This window comes from Coturnix japonica, chromosome Z (genome assembly GCF_001577835.2).
Source record: "Coturnix japonica isolate 7356 chromosome Z, Coturnix japonica 2.1, whole genome shotgun sequence".
NCBI classification, from domain to species: Eukaryota; Metazoa; Chordata; class Aves; order Galliformes; family Phasianidae; genus Coturnix; species Coturnix japonica.
Genome location: NC_029547.1, coordinates 37725465 through 37746348, shown reverse-complemented (window position 1 = coordinate 37746348; position 20884 = coordinate 37725465). Strand labels below are relative to the sequence as shown.

General features: G+C 37.1%; 1 protein-coding gene across 9 annotated transcripts in view; it reads right to left on the bottom strand.

Annotated features, from left to right (window-relative positions):
- AOPEP (aminopeptidase O (putative)) overlaps positions 1–20884 on the bottom strand; it is a 175935-nt gene that overhangs the window by 89502 nt on the left and 65549 nt on the right. For 8 of the 9 annotated variants that reach the window (XR_004305705.1, XR_004305706.1, XM_032441530.1 and 5 more), the window contains 4 exons: positions 9626–9815; positions 8604–8713; positions 5136–5238; positions 4910–5017 (listed from right to left, as the gene is read on the bottom strand). Coding sequence is in view for 7 of the 9 variants with exons in the window: in XM_032441530.1 (XP_032297421.1) it covers positions 4910–5017; positions 5136–5238; positions 8604–8713; positions 9626–9815 (511 nt within the window). In the remaining 2 variants the exon portion in view is untranslated. The remainder of the gene's footprint in view (positions 1–4909; positions 5018–5135; positions 5239–8603; positions 8714–9625; positions 9816–20884) is intronic. The other variant, XM_015849266.2, reaches the window with a different exon arrangement.

The window sequence follows — 20884 nt, the reverse complement described above, 5'->3', positions numbered from 1 at the left end:
GGCCCCAAGTATAAGAAAGACAGGGGTCTGGACACCTCTCTAGTGTCCAGAGGTGAGCCACAAAGATGATCAGAGAACTGGAGCACCTTCCCTACAAAGACAGGCTGAGGGAGCTGGGCTTGTTCAGCATGGAGAAAGCTGAGGGGTGACCTAACAGCAGCCTTCCATTACCTAAAAGGAGCCTACAAGCAGGAGGGGTCTCAACTCTTTACAAGGGTAGATAATGGCAGGACAAGAGGAAGGGGTTTAAGTTGAGGGATTTAGGTTGGATATCATGGGGAAGTTCTTTACCAAGAGGGCGGTAAGATGCTGGAACAGGCTGCTCAGAGAGGCTATAGATGCCACATCCCTTGAGGTGTTCAAGGCCAGGTTGGATGGGGCCCTGGGCAGCCTGATGTGTTAGACACGGAGATTGGTGGCCCTGCATGCGACAGGGAAGTTGGAGCTTGATGATCTTTGAGGTCCCTACCAACCTAAGCCATTCTATGATTCTATGATTTAGATTAGATGTCAGGGAGTGTTGAGGTATAGTCACAGGCTGCCCAGAGATGTTGTGTATGTCCCATTCCTGGAGACAGTCAAGGCCAGGTTGGATGGGGCTCTTGGCAGCCTAATCTAATGGGAAGCAACCTTGTCCACAGCAGGTGTTTAGAACTGGATGATCTTTGCGCGGACCATTCTAACCCAAGCCATTCTATGATAAGTAAAGAAATATAAGCTTGTACTCAATTTCTGCTAACACTTTGGCTCTGGAGCCTATGCTGTCTCCAAATCACTTGTAATGTGAGTACCAATGCATACATGTGCCTGTGAAAAGATGAGGAACTAAATGTTGATATCAGTGACAACACAGAGTCCTCAATCATCCTTTCAACTTCTTCTTAAGACTATTCAACTGAAAATCATTGATTGGATTCAATTGATTATTTAAACTTCATGCATGTAGACAAAACAAAAACTGTAACTGTGATTCAGCAGGACCCAATACTCACAAGTATTGGAAATACTCCCTTGTTAGTTTGTTCTGATAATATATAAATAGTAAAACAGTTTATGCCTTTTCTCTTCAAATGATTATAAGATAGGAACAAACTACTATGTAAAGCTTAAGCTTAAAGAATGCTGAAATCTTCAAGTCAGCGGTGCTGTGAGAGACTGTGACAGCAAAAATGGAAATGTAGAATGTTGATGACTGAAGCCTGAACTTGTACTCTTCCCTCACTAGCTATGCGAAAGACTTGTATATGGTATTGGAAAGGTTTATGATGTTCTCAGACGGGTCTCTTCCGTGACAGAAGAGATAATACTCATAAAGCTTAGAATTTCTTTAAAGATCTTTATACTTGAAACAAGGACGCTGAAATATATTTGAATTTTTATATAACTATATTTTACAAATGTGTGACATACTAGAAGACTTTTTCGTCTTTCACCTGTACAAGATATGATTATAAAACTTCTGAACATCTAGTTCCACTCCTTTCTGCTGTTTTCTCCATGCACAGTAAGCTTGGATTCATACACTAAAACTTTCAAGTATAACATAAAATCTTATTTTTTGAAGCGCTGTCTTCTTAATTGTCATTTTAAAAGAGCAAACTTTAGCTCTATCCGATGATTGAACTCTACAAACCTTTGGTTATTATTGTAACAGAAGTACATAAAAATGAAAGGCTGTAAACAGGTCAGTTCCCAATGTGTTCTTATTTCACTTTCAAACTGAACAATGGCTTTAATTGCATTATGAGTATCAGCAACTTGCAGTCCTGTTTATTTATTCGTAGTCAGTAACACTCAATTTATTATTTAAAACATTCATCTAGTGCAGCTACTAAGTGAGTTCTGTCAAAGAAGAAAAATGGAAACTTTTTTCCTAAAATCCTTCTTGGAGATTCCAGACTTGTCCATTAATGACTCAACTAAAAGAAACAAAAACTACTATTAAAAACATACTGAGCATGCAATCTAAATGAGGGAAAAAAGCATTGATTAATCTTTCATATTTGAAGTCATTTCCTTGCACCTGCAGCTCTGATCTATGAAAAGCACTATGAACACCACTGAAAACAAGACTGGCATTCAGAATGTGGGAAATTATTTTCGCTACTTTGACATTTCCCCCTCCCCACAATTCCTAAAGCTGGGAACCTCTACAATTACTTTGGACAAGGTGGAAGTACAACAGTATGACTTTTAAACTTACCATTCACACCTCAATCTATTTTAATTTTTTTATTCTTTTAAACATGGACAGCATGTTCACTCAGGAAGGAATCTGAATAATAAACTTTATACTAACTTGACTTCATTGCTCCTGCATTTTCAGTTTCTGCTGTGATTATTTATCTAACAATACCAACAGTCTTTAAGACTTCTTACAGAGATAGTAAATACATTTATGGTTGGATTCAGTCCTATCTGCTTTGCATTTTTTAACGTACTAATCAAACAACAGGATCATGCTAAAATTCAGTCTCACCCTTAATATACATCTATACACTTGTCTAAACAGTGGATTAACTCTTCCTGTCAGCTTCAATAAAAACTGGATTTAGGCTGATACGAAACAAGGTAAAAACACAAAAAGCATCACCTCTTTATACCTGATTCTCAAGTAAAGCCATTTAGGAATGTTCAAGACACCCAGCTCTTGCTAAAAATATGTACTGTATATAATCAATGTACTTTTACAGTACAGCACACAGTAGATCAAAATCCACCAAATCAAATATCTTCAAATAAGTAAAGAACCTGTTTTTGATCTACATTAAGCACATAGCTATGCACATATTCAAATAAAATGCAGCCTAGGAAAACTAAAATAAAAGCATCACTTACTCTTGCTTGACACAAGATTTTGGACACAATTATAGGGACAAAGCTTGTATAGTCACTGGTGTTTTCTGCTCTATGCTAAGTACAGCTGCTCAGGGTCTAAGTAACACAACATAGGAAACAGCTGTAGCAGTGGAAAATTAACTGCCTCAGCACCCCAAATCTACCTCTACAGTGCAGAATTGCTGCAGTTGAGCAATATTGTGTGACCTGACACATAAAAGAACCCACAGGCCACTGAGTTATTTTTAAAGATATGTGGAGACAGATGGCCCCTTCAGAGTGAGAACCAAATACCAGGCTCACTGAGCAAAGAATGACTGCCCTGGAAGAAAGAGGAATGTGTTAGACTCCATTCCCTCAAGAGCAGAGACCACAGACTGTGTTGCAAGGAGATGTTTATCTATGATATTCACCATCCTGAATCCTCCTTAAGATTTAAACTGTCACTCCACAAAACACAGTTTTCAACAAAGAAACTAATTTCAGAAATTCACCCATGCCCATTCTCTTCTCTCTTTTCCTGCTCTTCACTCTCATCACATTGCTCTCCTAGTTAGGCCAACTATTTGTCATGTCATTGCTTTCCAGGCATGCCGTTCCAGGCCTGCTTTTAACAATGATGACTTCAGTGAACTGATTCACACACCTCCACAAATGACTACATTTACAACATTACAGCTACAACAAGATGCTGTGCTGGTTTCATCACAAGTGAAAAGTTTCCTAGAACTTTGGGTTTAGAGAGTTATGTCTTTCCTTTCTCAAAACAATATACTTGAGGAGAAGGCTACTTCTCTTTTAGTGATACAGCCAGAGGTTACAGGACCTTTTCAGAAAGGTCTGGGGGAGGTCAATTTCTGACTATAACTGCAGTTGAGTTTTGTACCTAAGAGATGCTACAGTATTCTGTGCTGTGACTTGCTCAGTCTTTCATAGTTTCATCGTCTCATAGTCTCGTGCGGGTTGGAAGGGACCTTAGAGATCATCGAGTCCAGCCCTGGGATTCGAGCCTCTGTGTAGCAGAGCGGCACTTCTACCACTTGCGCCACAGGGGGGATTCGAACTCTGGGCCCCAGTATTGCAAGGCGGCGTCCTTAACCACTGCGCCACCGGGGCTTCCTTTTGAAGCCATTCTACTTCGCATGAAATAATTATATAACACTTATGTCAAGTAGGAAAGTGTAAAGACTAAGTCTGTAGTGCAAGTGATTCATATATGAAGTGGACTTTGGAAGGGCAGACTGATTCCTAATTCAATGCTATTTTTCAAAAGCAAAGCCTTCACCAGTTGAGAAGGAAATCCTTTTCTTTGAGAACATCTGCTCATGGCTGCCACTGCACATTATCACTGCCAGAAAAAAATCTACTGAAAGAAAGAAACAGTGCATCTTAAATATCCTTTGTGGTTAATACTTCAGCAACAGAAAGAGACAAAAGGTTGTTTTAGACAGCATGAGAGTATGGAGCATGATAAGAAAACCTTTAAAGGTTTAAACCTGTAAACCTGTAATAAAGGTGTGTGTAATGCCAAACAGTGTTAGTGACGCTGACTGTGGGGAGGAGGCAGTTCTCATAAGAAAAACTGAAATGAAAACTAAATGAAGCAACACACAGAGGAAGGAATAAAGGGAAAATGTAACAAGCGTTATAGAGGTTTTCAGTTACATTCCTACTCCCTGTTTCCTCTCTCTCAAGAAAAGAGAGTAATCCAGAAAGATACTGATTACAACCAAAATCCAGAAATTAAAAGAATACAAGAGACTATTACAGGAGAGTAAATGATCTATATTTGAGAACATCAGAACCTATGAATATTGACCAAGTATCAAGCTGACAGCCTAAAACAAACTCAATCTATTGCTTACATTATGTGATACATGCAAGGAATCAGATACATATATCACACTAAAAATTAGTGTTGTCTCTTAACAGGCAGGAATATCATCAATACTGCTAAGCCACAATTGCTGTTCATTTTCCACCACAACCAGAAGTATTCCTTTGAATAGTCAAATGGAAAATTAATGTTTTTTGTTTTTCAGAATGTGAATAACAACCCCGAGCACTGTACCTGAGAAAGAACAAGCTGTCCATGGAATTTATGGACAAATTTTCGTAAAGATGCAAGGTATGAAGCCTCTCCTAATGTACTTGCCAGAGACCGCAATAGGAAATAACCCTGCAAGAAATTAAACCAAAAACAAATAGGAGGTTATGAATACACTGATATCTAGAAAAAAGAAGTCCTTGTAATAATAGTAAAGCAATCTCAATAAAAATCAGCTTACAAAACTCACCTTCAAATAATGAACCTGCATGAAGATTTTTTCTGCTTTAAGACCATGTTTGACAATGGATGCTCCAGATTCACTCACTTCTCCCGTACTCTCCTTGTGAGGCCTAAAATGGTAAAAGACTAGTGAAGTCTTGCATAAGTAAGAAATAACAAATAGATTACATCTTCTCATAGTTGAACTACTGTGCATGCCCTAGTAACTTAAAAACTTGTGACTAGTTCAGATGGGGTAGAAAAGAAAACCATTACCAAGCTGGTGTATTATCTTTACAGCCAGGTTGACATTATGTTACATGCCATCCTACAGTGCGCAGACACATTATGAAGAAAGAGAAACAAAACAGAAAAAAAGGCATTTTAAGCAAAAGGAAAGAGAAGGATATTGCAGCCATTTTATTCAAATACAGATTCTCTTCCTATACCTGAGCACTGGCTTAACAGCCTACACAGTTATATTTGCAAGAAAAAATTATTTCATTCACATGTAATACACTGCAGAAATAATAATAACAATAATAATAATAATAATAACAACAATAATAATACTTCTCTAGTTTTCATTTTGGCATTTGTTGTTGGAAGAAAAATTCTGAAGTTCTAAAAGAGCAAACCTTACAAACACAACATTTTGTGGGCTGATTTGTCCCTGTTTCATAACAATATGGGGTTGAGGGACCCACAGATTCATACCCTGGGAGAGGGGTCAAGGGGAAAAAGGGGAAAGAGTAAGGAGATGGTCCTAAAAATAAAACTGCAGCAATGAACTAAGGCAGAAAACCAACGTAGTAAACATAATAGCAGAATGTGAGATAACACAACATAATACAATATAATTGGAACCAAAGCTGTGGTGTGTAGTGGAAATGCTAAGTCGTGGCCTAAAACAGTGATTGAGCAACTGGCGGAAAGGCAAGGCCAAACCAGGGAAGCTCAGGTGCAAGCAATGCACCTGAGGGACTGGAAGGGATAGAGTCTGGATCCACTCCTTTCCAGACCTCATTTAGAAGTTGGCAGTAGAGATGAAAGCATCCCTTGCCAGAGACCCCTGCCTACCTGAGGCCTTTCAAGGGTAAGCAGTTCTTTTCTTACATTTCTGTATTCATGGCTGCTGCATTTGAGCTCATTCTCATTTGTTGTATCCAACGACGTTGCCAGCCTGCTATTATCATCTCATTATAGCATAATATGGTTTTCAGACAAATCTAGAACAAACTACTTCACTGCCTACTTTTAAAACATAACACAGAATCTGGTGTTCAATAAATTTACGGCAGTGAAGTCTGAAGGGTTCCTAGGCTCTTGCAAGCACAAACTGAGACTAAAGAGAAGCTACAAAAACATAGCTTTTTCCATTCCAAAAATATCCCAGCTAGCAGTAGTCTGAGAAGGGACATTTGTCTTCATTGCCTAGCCCTGTGACTGAACCAACCTCTTTAAGTCTCCTGCTGGATTTTGAATGGCTAGACTCAGAAACCAAATAAATTCCTCCAGTTCAAGTGAATAAAAACAACACAGGCCACAGAGTGCAGACTTCTTCAGACCACAACTCCCAATTCTTCTCAAAAGCAAGTCACAACAGTAAAACTTCTTTCAAATCCATATCTGCTTTGAGAATTTTTTTTTTGCCTGTGTAGTGCTTTCTTACTATGCTTTTGCAAAGTGTAAAGCCATTTTTTCCTCTTAAGTGCTATGCTGATAACCTGAACACAACAAACTCATTTCACACATTAAATTCTCAGACAAAAGGTAACCATTTAAAATAGAAAAAGAAAATGCTGTTTAAATTTTATGTTGTTTCTAATACAAAGTCCTTTACCAATGGGAAAGGAGACAGTGGATAATAAGAAAGGTTTTTTAAAGTGTATCAACAGTAAAAGGAAGCCTAGGGAAAATGTGGGTCCCCTAATAAATGGGGGGGGGGGGTGTTCTGTGTTCTGGCAACAGGGAATGCTGAGAAGATGGAGATATGGAGATAGTGAACACCTTCTTTGCAAAAAGATAACTGAAAACACAAAACACTCCTACTCAGGAATCCTGGACCCTAGGAGTAAGTGAGAGAGTCTGGGGAATGGAAGGCTTTGCTTTGGTGAGAGAAGAGATAGTCTGAGAGAATCTTGGCAACATCAGTGTACATAAATCCATGGGCCTCATTGGCATCCAAGTGGGCTGAGGGAGCTACCGAACTGCTCTCTATCATCTTTGAGAGGTCTTGGAAAATGGGAAAAGTGCCTGAAGACTGGAGGATAGCCAATGGCACTCTGGTCTTTAAAAATGGTCAAGAAGGAGGATCTGGGAAACTGCAGGTCTGTCCATCCCACCTCCTTCCCTGGAAAGTTGAACAGTTTGTTCTAGATGCCATCTCCAAGCAACTGGAAGAGAAGAAGGTCATCAGCATGGATTCACTGGGGGGAGGTCATGCTCAACCAACCTGGTGGCCTTCTATGATTTTGGTTCTGGGTGGGTGGATGGGGGGAGAGCAGTGGATGTAGTCTGACTTGATTTCAGCAAGTTTCACTTGTTTCTGTCTCCCACCACATTCTCATAATGAAGATGAGAAAATGTGGGATAGATGGGTGGATGGTGAGGTGGGTTGAGAACTGGCTGACTGGTTAAGCTCAGAGGGTTGTGATTGGCAGTGTGGAGTCCAGTTGGAGGCCTGTATCTACTGGTGTTCCCCACAGACTGGTGCTGGGTCTGATCTTGTTCAACATCCTCATCAATAATCTTGATGAGGGGATAGTGTCCACCCTCATCAAGTTTGCTGATGATAAAAAGCTGGGAGGAATGGCTGACATACCAGAAGGCTACATCAGATTTCTCTAATCTGTGAGGTTTACATCACAGATGTAAAAAACAAAAAGTTCCACAACTTTCCTGAGTTGGAGGCTCCTGACCTGGACACAGTACTTCCATGAAGAGCAGTGGGGGGCAATCACTCCCTCTGTCCTGCTAGCTACAAGATAGTTTCAATTTGTAACAGATACCTTGGCCCTTCAACGAACAATTTTTAAAATTTACAATGCATACACATCTTAGTCTTATCATTTTATTCAGATTTGGCAGTTAGATGCCATACTCCTGCATGTGCCTGTCTTCAGCCATAGAAAATACATCTGTTGCATCTTCAAGCACGAACTTCTGTTCAGGAAATAGCTTTTGCCCTCACCCCCTCAGATAGAGGGAAACTCTTGTAAACTGCTTAGAGACATTTTATACCAAACTAAATCTCATGTTTTTGGAGAGCTTTCTGTAATAAACTGAAAAGTAATTGCATTTTAGAGAAGATGAATAACCTCAGCAATTTAAGTTGACTCTTCTTTTTTTCTTTAGAAGGAAGTAAGGAAGTGTAGTGGATTTAATCACATGTATATACTTTGAAAGGAGAAAACAGTAGAAAATAGCAAGGATGGAGGGAGAAAGAGGGAGAAAAGAATATGAAAAAGCAAAAATTACACGATCACAGCTTTACCTTAAAACTTGCAGCTCTTCTTCAGAGTTCTGCACCTCATCTCTGAGTCGCCGCCAGCGAAGTAAAGCTTTCAATTCCTGCTGCTCTTTTCCTTCATCATGCGACAGCTGCTTAGTGAAAAAATTACCAGGGAGTAAATGATCTTGCTTTCCTTTAATGTGCAAGCAATGAAAGATACACTGCAGATACAGTTGTTAAAAAAACAAAACAAAACAAAACAAAACAAAACAACAACAACAACAACAACAACAACAACAAAACCCACCTACAATTATACCCACTTCTCTAAGAGCTAATAAGAAGACATTGCTGATTATTCCACTTTTAGGAGCACGACACAAATGGAGAGAATGCTTAGCAAATGTTTGATAACTGAATGATAATATTTAAGTGGTATGTTTGTGGGAAGGTAATAATTAATGAATAGATGTTTTCATTCTTATTTGCAGAGATCTTTACCTCTGTAAAGATTAGAGCTGATTATGGGTAGGGAAGGAAAGATTTTTTTTATTTTTTTTTTCTTTTTAAATCAAGTTAGCCTTCAAATTCCAATATTATTGTAAAAGACAGCCTCATAAGGCAGGTTACCCTCTTAACAAAGGTTTTATGAATACTTAATTCACAAAAAAGTTGCTCCAAAAGTAGTGCCTCCTATTAATTTCCACAGAAATGATGAGAGATACAAAGAGTACAATAAAACTATTTGATTGAGCAAATTTTGAATGTCTGTGGGTGTCACTTTTTCAACATATAGGAATTCAGTGACACACCCTTGGTTCACACACATTTCTATGTCAATCACCATTTTGTCAGACTGCCCCTCTGTTGCCATCCATTACACAGCAACAAAATGTAACAAATTACTGTTGGGAAAGTTCAACTCTACTGTCAGAGCACCAACATCCAACTCTTAGATCTCGGGCCAACATAATAAAATCGTAGGCATTACTTTCAGAGCAGCACTCATATCTAATTTTGATTTCTGCATGATTAAATCAAGAACTAGTGCGTTATCAACTTACCTGTTGAGCCCTAGCCCAAAATACATCTTCTAAAAAAGTGGCAAACCCTTCACTTATCCACTCTTCAGTCCAATCACGAGCACCAATGGCCAGTCCAAACCAAGAGTGAGCAATTTCATGGCACAGACGTGTTCCACAGAGATGGTTCCCTCCAGGCAATACACTCTGTGACAAGAAGATGATGTGTGGGCTGCACAAGGGAAATGAAGGACAAAATACTTCATAGGTCTGTTGTAACATCCATTGCATGGCCATAACAATATGTAGGCTTTATTAGCCTTGTCATTCTGTTATCACTATATGCATGCTAGGTCATGACGAACAGTTTACAGCTCAGGCATTTACTTTATCATTGCTTGGCAGAGAATCAAACTAAAAATCAGCAAAGCAGTTGTTTCATATTCAACCACACAACAGCTATTACCTGTAAGAAGTAACTTAAACCAAACTTTTATATTTTTCAAATTACAAGACTGGTTTATTTCAACAGAAGCATTTATATGTAAACCAGGACAATACAAAATCATTAGATGTTGAATCCAGGCAGCAGGTATTTATCAGTTAAATGATCAAAGCTGGAAATAAAGGAAGGAGAAACAATTTATGAAGAAAACAAATCACTACCCAAAAAAACAAGAGCCACATAAAGTAAAGCACTGTGCTTACTACAACCTAAAACAAGCTAGAAAGATACCAGCTGATAATAAGAGTTGATGATTTATTCAAACACAAAGGAAGGAGAACACCCTTTGTTACAAGAACAAAAGTGAAATGAAGGCTTAGATGCCCCCTAAACATCTGCTTTTCACAGTAGGAGAAAGTAACATAGTCTATATCTTCTCTATTTTGTACTCAACTAATAAAAGAAAAAAACTGGAAGAAAAAATATCTGCTATTTACACTTATTCTGCTATGGAAAACACTTATACTGAACTGCAAGTTTCTGCAGTTCCCAGCTCATTTTCTGCTGTTAGGCAATTTCTGTTATGTTTACAGATGTTATATACCACCACCTGCAGATTACTGCTGCACTAACTCTAGGCATCCATCATCTGCATTTCAACTATTTTCTTTTAGAAGGGAAATGAAGCACGGTGGTAGTACCTTCAAGACTACAGATCTTTAAGTTTAGCCATCAAATGTTAGTTTACTTTATATTTGAGAACACTTGTGTCATTTGAATGCAGACACAAGTACATGCCACAACCAATCACCAGAATTCCAGTGCATGTTACAATTTAGTATCAAGAGAACAACAGAGATGAACAACCCTTTTTGATCTTCCGTGTTTACATTTTGTCAGAAACTCAATCATACACACAGATGCAGTTGTATAGATAAGAATTCTGTAGTTAGAATACTCTGAGCATTGTGCCAGACCTACTGGAAACTTCATAAAGATGTTTTTCCTGTAATCATACTGGGAAATAATCAAGTGAATGGATATTACAGATGAATTTTCTAGAGCAAATGACTAGCTGCCATAAATCCTACAATAATATAGCATTTGAGTAGGCAACAGGGTAGAAAAGCAAGCCTTGTGTTTGAAGGAGGATCATATTAACCAATCTCAAAATACTGTAATTCAACATCCAAACTTCATACTACAGAGAAGAAAACATCTAATCACTGATCTGAACACTTGAGCTGCCCCATGGACTGGCAGGCAACTACTTCAGTTTTGCTTGTTTTGTTGCAGTAAATCAAATCAGTCAGAATACAAATAAACAAGAGTGCCTCTCAGGCAAGACTCAGCACTGCTGCTCAGGAGCAAGAAGTAAACCAGGCTACTGAATTAGCTCTTTAAATATTAGATAAGCGTGAAATAAGATATAGACTATGTTACTTTCTCTTTGTGGGATATATACCCACACAGAGTGATACATCAACTTCCTTGAATAATACAGAATGGTCAGTTTAAAAGCAGGATTCACATTTCATATTTTTACTTTCAGGGACCTCAAGGAGAAAATGCAGAGCTGTATGTACTAATCCAAGATATTTATTTATCTGGTCAACAAAGCACACACCTAGCAGACAAGAAATATTTCTGGAGGTTTTCATTTTTGCACCAGCCTTGCAAAAAATGGTCCTTTTCCTTTTCTCTTTTGGTTTGGTTTGGTTTTGAGCATTCTTCTGCAGCTCAGCTCAATTGTCCTCTATAATCCAACCAAAATATACTATCTTAAAATAGTGGACAGAAAACATCACTTCCCAGACAAGGGTTACAAGTATTTCCATAGATATCTGAGATCAGAACATGCAACAAAATGAACAGTCTGGTAATAATGCAAGCAATTTATTTAAACAGTGCTGTCTCATCATCTCTCTCACACCTACAGAGCACACTGTTATGACAAAATTTTTAACTGAGATTTTACAAAATTCACAAGACAAAATAACTTATCTGCAGTTGATAATATGTAGTCATGTCATAGTAATAAATCCTACCTGCCTCAAGTGTTCTAACTTGGGAAATAATTCAAGAGAGAAATATTTTGCATGCAGGTTTCTCTCTTATGCCTGAGATCCAAGTATTACCAGTGTACTAACCTAACTGCCTGCTGTAGTACAAAAAGAAAAAAAAAGAAAAAAAAAGAAAAAAAATAAAAATGGAAAATTACAGAGTAAAAAGAATAAATTATAGATTCAAAACTTTCTCAGTGGCCACCAAGTTTTCATTCTAATTTGTTTGAAACCTCCTACTGAAAAAAACATGAAGAAATGGAAATGTCATAAAAATCAACTACACTGTGCTTCCTAGTAACTGTTACAATACTGTCAAAAAATCTTACAAACTAGAACATTTTGGGGACTAAAGCTTTCTATTCTGTATGAAGTAGTATTAATTTTTCATACTTAATTAATATATTGGCAAAAGCAAGCACAAGCTCTATTTCCAACACTCACATCTCAAATGCAATTACTCTTCTATTGATATTGTTAACACTAAACATAATTTGCGAATTAGTGCAACCAATTTACAAATTCTTTCCCAAGTAATCACAATATAAAATTCCATTGTTTCACGCCTGATGTTTCCAAATGAGAAGTCATGTAAGCTATACAATTCAGTTAGCTTTTTTTTTCTTTATTCTTAAATGATTGACTGGAAATCAATCTAAATTATTATAGCTAAGCAGTAAAGAAATTAAAATGATAAAAATATTTCTCCTGCTGACATATGTAGTATCCCAAAGGAGATCCAGAGGCTGAAGAGAAAATTCTCTGTATGACTGAGAAGAAAAAATACATTAATCCCACTAATTTCAATAATGACTTCATATTAACATGCAAATTGAATATTTAGTTTACTTTCTGGATTTGTTAAATTCTAGATTTCATATGAAACTTAAACCATATGTCTCTGAGCATTTGTAAAATGGGAAAATGAAAAAGGAATATGTTAAAACAGTTAAGAAAAATAATAGCTTGGAAACTCCATTGGAATATCTAGAACATTTTCTCACAGAATCTCAAAGATTGTTAAGGTTGGAAGGGACCTCTGGAGACTAGTCCTACTACCCTGCTAAGCCATGTTCCCACAACATGCTGCATTGAATTGCAACTATGCAGATTTTTAATACCTCCAGAGAAGATGATGAAAATTTGTATTCATTCTCACTCATCTAGAACTGATTTATAAACTAAAATAAATCTCAAACATTTGTTTAAACAAAATTAAAAATTAAAAAGTTACCATAAAAGAATGGATCATAGACATTGATCATAGAATCATAGAATGGTGAGGGTTGAAAAAGACCATAATGATCATCTTGTTTCAATCCCTCTGCTATGTGTGGGGTCACCAACCACTAGAACAGGCTACCCAGAGCCACATCCAGCCTGGGCTTGAATGCCTCCAGGGATGGGGCATCTACAACCTCCTTGGGCAACCTGTTCCAGTGTGCCACAACCCTCTGTATTAAAAACTTCCTCATAATATCTAAAGCTCCCCTGTCTCAGTTTAAAAGCATTCCCTCTTGTCCTATCACTATCTATCCTTGTAAACAGTCATTCCCCCTCCTGTTTATATTCTCCCTTCAAATATCAGAAGGCCATAATGTCGTCTCACAGGGTCTTCTCTTTTCCAAGCTAAACAAGCCCAGTTCCCTCAACCTTTCCTCATTGGAGAGGTGCTCCAGCCCCTCTGATCATCTTAGTGCCCCTCCTCTGGATCATTATGATTAATAATGTTAAAAGATTATCTAAAGAAGACCAGAGAAACAGATACAGATGTAGGCACTCATTCTTCTCATTTTAGAAATACAAAATGGTTCCAAGTGATAATTATTTGATTCCTTCTCATACACTGAAGAGAAGCACTTGTTTTATATAGTACAGTAGTCCTTGGCACTAGAGTAGTCTGTGAGAGCAGCCTGCAGAGAAGGACCTGGGGGTTCCTGATGGATAAGAAAATAAACATGAGCCAGCAGTGTGTTCCTGCAGCTCGCAAAGCAAGTGGTATCCTGGGCTCCATCAGGAGAGGGGTGGCCAGCAGGGACAGGGAAGTGATTCTCCCTCTTTGCTCTTTTGAGGCCCCATCTGGAGTACTGTGTCCAGGTATGGAGCCCTTGGTACAAGCAAGTCACAGAGTTGTTGGAAAAGGTCCAGAGAAGAGCCACAGAGATGATCGGGGGCTGAAGCACCTCCCCTATGAAGACAGGCTGAGAGAGCTGAGCTTGTTCAGCCTGGAGAAAAGAAGGCTGTGAGGTAACCTCACTGCAGCCTTTCAGTACCTGAAGGGAGCCTATAAACAGGAGGGGAATAAACTCTTTGAAAGGATGAATAACAGCAGGACAAGGGGAAATGGTTTTAAGTTGAAGGAGGGAAGATTTAGGTTGGATGCTAGGGGGAAGTTCTTTACAATGAGAGTGCTGAGGTGTTGGCTCACCCAGAGAGGTTGTAGATGCCCCTCCCCTGAAGGTGTTTAAGGCGAGGTTGAATGGTGCCCTGGGCAACCTGGTCTAGTAAACGTGAAGTTTGGTGGCCCTGCCAGACAGCAGGGTTGGAGATCCATGATCCTTGTGATCCTTTCCAACCTGGGACATTCTGTGATTATGTGACCAATGCAGACAGAACTTGTTTCAGAGTCTTTTCAAACTCCTCTTTATACTACCACTGAAGTGATTAGTATGATGAACTGTCAAACAACATCTCTCAGTTCCAGTCTAAACTATGAGTTTTATCACTGATGGATGCAATTTTTCAGTCATGGATAGATTTCGTTATTTGTAGTTTTTCATCACTGCAATTTTATTACATTGTGATGTTTCTGACAAATATGAAAACAGTGCTGAGAGACAAGGTGTGAATAACCTACTATGATAAACAGTCAGACAGAAGGAGCAAAATGTATCTGCTCCTCCAAGCTAAGGTCCAGTACATTGAAAAATCTCTAAAGAGGACTTGAATAAGACAAGATAAAATAATGAAGGTATCTTTTTTTTTTTTTTTTCATCATTTACTACGCAGAAGATAGTATTTATTCATATGTACAATGTAGGTAAATTGTCAAGAAAAAACAACAGGAACAACAACAAGGAAATTAGATTACTTATTCTTTAAATTTTTGAAAATTATTTTTCTCATTGTAATGCCATTGGCATCACTGTTCTAAAAACAGCAAGGAAATGAAATATTTGAAGGCAGAGGTGGTTCTTATTAAATCTCTACAAAGTACAGTTAGTATTGCAAAACTAAGGAATGCTCTTGATTTTTACAGTTTTCTATCACAAATATTTCACCTGAAGACCTAGAAGACTCCAGATAGATACCTGAATTATTGAGGAATTCCCTAACATTACAGGATCCCTAATATTACAGGATAAATGAGAGCTACGATTCAGTGATATTTCAGTGGAAAGTAAATAAAAAGGTCAAGTCCACAGCTGTTGGGTTTTTAGTTTTTTTAAGTGATGAAAACTTCTTATACGATAAAAGAGGTACTGATCCACTTCTACAAAAAGTTTGGTTTGTATCTACTTTACTGCTGCTTCCTGGATCAACTATACATGGGAGTAAATAGTGAGATGAAGACAGCTATCTGGTTAGTAATTGATAGGCTTTTTGCTAATATGTAGTACCACCCACAGTACTTGCTTTTCAGAATTGGCATGTACAAATACACTTGCTAAATTTATTTATTCTACTTAAAAACAGGTGCAAAATCAATACTGTCAAGTATATTCTGATCTCCAACATTCCATTCCTGCTGAAAACATATCCCCTGTATATACAATAAACTACACAACAATCTGCACTTCCCCTTCTTAAGAATGGTCCAGGCCATAGAAATTCAACTAATTAGTCCTGCTACCTCTTTTTATGTACTTCTGTTCCTCATGTATAAGCACCTGATGTAAAACATAAGCTTTAGATTTACTGAATGAAGACCCAGTGCTCATTAGAATGATTAATGCTATTAGGAAAAAAAAAAGGGGGGGGGGGGGGGGGGGGAAGAATAACAGAAGAGAGAGAATAACAGAAGAACAAGTAATGGCTTCAAAATATTTTTTTTTTGTTTATTTTGTAGAGCAGCTACACAAGCCTCCCTTTTTTTATGTGTCAGGTCAATAAGATATCTGTTGTGCTTTTGCACAAAGAACAAAGATGCCTTTATCAGTTCTCAAAAGTCTGTGGGACAAACCATTCACACTGTCAAACCTCCTAAAGTCCTTTCAGCAAATAATGAAATCCAGCACTGACAAATGTCAAAATACTAATTTGTTATATACAGAACAAAAGCAACATTCAGACTTGGTGCCTCATTTCATGTTGTATCAGCCCTTCAACTTGTAAGAACTTCATGGTAGCCCACAGATCATGTAATATTAAAACATAACTGTAAATGGCTAAAACTAGAACAATCTGTTCTCATTACAGTAAGTACTTAACAGTTAAAAGAAGCAAAGCTGTAAACAAAGTCTTCTGGGAACACCAAACACTTTGCAATGTTGAAATTTTCCTCCTTACTGGGAGCAATTTCCAAATAAAATGTTACTTCCAAATGCAGATTCTTTTTCACACACATTTACTTTTACTGTGCTGGTGGAAAAATGAGACTAAATTAGATCATAACTAGTGACAGAAGTGCATTAATGTGCACATAAATTATTGTATCTATTATAAGGGACATGCAGCTATTATTGTTAAATCATATAGAAAAAGGAGAGTTTAACTGCATATAAGCACGCATGTAAATTATTTTGTTCATCATACAAGTCATCCTGCTATTATTACTGAACTGCACAGTAAGAACTGGTTTAGTTTGAAATAGTTATTGTGCCTAAAAACCATCCTAATGTCTCATAGTAATGAACTTTATACAATTTCATCCATTTAGCTTTTTTGCACAACCACAAATTAGTTTCTGTCCATCATAAGGACTTACTCAAGTATTTTCCCTGTTCTCTAGGATACTTTCACAGAATGCATTTACCTAATATTTTTAAGGATGCCAAAAAGAAGCAAGCAGCATTGTGTTCTACAAATACCTACTGCATTCAACACTTATGAATACTTCCAACATAGGTAGGTCACTTTGAAAGTTTTTATTTATTTCCATGGAAACTATGACATATACAAATTTGACACAAAATTTGATAGAGCAAATTTTCAGCAGCAAAACCCAATGTAGTCACTACCATTAGCTATGTATTTCACCAGCAATGAACAAGAGCCTGCATGTTGTGTTTATAAACATCTGCACTAGTGAAGGTGACCACTATTACTGTCACCACTGCTGAAACACACTTCCCACTGCCTCACTGTGCTCACATCCACTGTGTGGTCTCCAGAAACATTCATCAAGGGTTGATGAATGTCCATGAATGCCATTTTTTTTCCCACATGGATGTATTCAGTGACACACCTTTGCTTCATATACATCATGTCAGATGCCATTCTGTCAGACTGCTGCAACTGCTGCACAACAAAAACATGCTACAGAGTACTGTTGGAAAGGTTCAATTTCTACTTCCATAACACCAGCATCCACCTTTAATGTCATGCGCAAGCATAATAACACAGGAGGCACAACTTCCAGAGCAGCTCTTGTATGTATATGGTCATATAATTTGTGTTTTGCATATTTATTGAATAAATAATAAAAATAGATAAGAACTTCTGAAGTTATTAAATTGAGGACACTACATTCAACGAAATGGTAAGGGGCATATGATTACTTCAAGATTTATTTTTACAAGTCCAGAAGGATAAAAATAGGCCATTCCCTGCCTCAACAAATACAATGCCATGGGTCAAACGATGGCCTTTTAAATTTTTATTTAAATTTTATTCAGCAGGGATTCAAATAACAATAGAGAAAAAGCAAAGTAAAAAATTTATTTATTACTCCTGTACTTCTCAGAATAATTCCACTGATATACCAATGGCTATTCCTGTCAGAACAGCCTTCACATTTGCTTGTGGTTATTAGCCACTCCCAAGAGCCAAACATTTCCACTAAGTCCAAACAAAGTCAGGTTTCCAGTTTAAAAACAGTGTTAGTTGGATGACAGGTAGTTTCCTTGCAGGCTCAGTTGAATCTGTGTCTTCTCAGATGGTTAAGCTTTTTTTCTATGAATTCCATACAGTCAACATTAATCAAATGAAATTATTTTTCAACTTCAAATTGCATTTGACATCTGTATCAGTTTGAATTTATGAACTTGAAGACTTGAAGAAAAATGTGCAAATTGTGTGACATTTCAGAAAGTGCAGATTGAAGTTTCCAAAGACTTAATAGCTTTTAAGCCAAATCTAGTCACTTTGCTGTAAATTAAGTTAATTTCCATAGTCAGTGTAATTACTTTAAATTGTAGTTGTAGCAGAATTTTTTGACAGTTATAAGAATACTGAGACTTGCCTCAGTTACCAATCAGTGCATATCTGTCAAGAGTACACAACTGTCTGTCTACAATTAAAACTTTGGCAAGGTGGGTTCATGTCATTTTTGGAGCACAGGATGATTAAAAAGATACATTCCATATTGAGGTTCCATGCTGGATTCTGACTTTAGGTCTATCATACTATCTTAGCCAGCTGTTAACAAAGATGCAAGTAGAAATAAGGAGCTGTTAGCCTCCCCATGGCCTAAAGTGTGAAGGGATGGCATGGCATCTTTCTGCCAAGCTCTATTCCAAACTTTGGAGAGAAGAGCTCATCAGTGACAGAAAAAAGTTCCTCTTCTCCAGCCAACTATATCTCCAGGAGATGAAAAATTAGTTAACTAAGAATTAGCTGCAAACATTCCAGTTACAATGACTTATGTAAATTGGAAAAAGTAAAAGATACAATAGCAACAAGTAGAGACTGTTGGTTTATACTGGCCATAATAACAATTGGTTTGAGTTTCCATGTATGTGCCCAGTGTGTTATTTTTTTTTAAAAAAAGACGTTGCTCAGACTGTAAATACAACTATGTCAATTATACACTCTCTGCCAATAATTCATTTTTTTCAGAAAATTATGTGAAACCAAGACTTCATATAGACTGTAATCTTATGGTACAGCTTCATTTTATCCTTTACTTCTTTCTTCCAGTAAAGGCAGATTGGTTTCTTAGCAGCTGTAGATCAGTCATCTTCATGCCAGTAAATTGATATATTAGCCCAATGTTGCTGTGCAAGAGTAATGGATTGAAGACAGTTCTCTTTGCACAACCATAAGATGCCTTAGTGTCTCAAATTCACTGCAGAGGAAACATGATACACCAAACTTAATTCATGGGATTAAGAAGGAGGAAATTCATCTGCAAATTTATTTGTTCCAAGACATAACTTACATCTACTGCTTTTACATATATTAGTAGGTAATGTTTAACATTACAAATACATCACACAGAATCAAAATAAAAAACAGTGGCACTCTGCATTACTGTCCTACTGAAGGCACTGAGGAAAATTTTAAACAGCTCATCATCACCTAAAGTTATTTGGAGATAACTTGGTTTCCTCTCCAAACTAAAAAACTGCCTTTGATATGTTGCTTTTTTTCTTTTTTTCTTTTTATCTGAAGCATGTGATGTATGTATAATAGACCCTCAGCTAACACAGACCGGTGATTGTACCAGAAACACTCCTGACAGTGAAAACTGACCTTTTTTTTTTGACAAAACAGCTTTGTATGCAACAAATGATAAAGAATATGCCAACAAATTCACAGTGGTTCTTTACACTTCACAAAACTACACTGAACTTCAGCTTCACACACTTTAAGCAGAAGACAGCAGTTTTAAAAGTAAACTTATGGATGCTTGAAGTCCTAGAATTATGTAACATAAATTTTAAAATGTCAGAATTTATTTAATTATCTAGAAATATTAGTTCAGCATTATATCATGAATGAGATAGATGATAAATTAAATAAGATTGCTCAATTTCAATATTCAAAATTAGCCCTAGAAGCCAAAATTATTAACTTGTAATATCATAGCAACTAGTAACACCCTTTGTAAAGCAGAGACATAATATTTGCAATATTATGCAAATAACAAGCAGTCAGCACAAACTAGATGCCTGTCACCTCACAACAAAAAGTACTGCCCTTGAAATTGGAAGGAGTTAAACCATCCCTTATGCTACTACAGACAAAGGAAACATAAGAACCATCAAAAAATAGACATCTCATCCATTTATTTTCTACAAAACAACTGTATTGCCAAATCCCTCTGACAAAAAGAAAATATGAAGTGTCCTTTTCTCCTTCCTGAAAGCACTCTCAGGAATCTAATCTTCCAAAGGACAGAAAGTTCTTACATATATTTCTCCACCAACTTAAATGAGCTAACTTTTGATCTTTACTAGAAGACCCCTATTATTCCCAAAACAAATCTTCACCAACAACATACTGGCAGTAAGCATGTGTTTGTAAGGAGAAAGTTCACATAAGAATACTCAGACTTCTACAAACCACGTGTCAGTCTGAACTGTATATAACTATATAAAATATAATGATTCGCAACACAACACATGCTTTCACAGAACAAGATATAATATCTTGACAGTACTCTGAAAAAAGCTGTAATTTCAAAGTTTAGCTTTTGTAAAAAAAAAAAAAATTAATTCATTCCTCCAAAATATGTTCCATTTCACACAATTGGCAGGAACAAAAAAAAAAAAAAAAAAAAAAAGCCCAACACACTACTGGAAAGTAAGCAGAATCAGAAGAAATCTCTCTCTCGATCACTAAAATGTAAAACAAGGCAAATAAATCTCTTTAATTTTACTGTTAAAACTACCATCAAAACGTAAACCT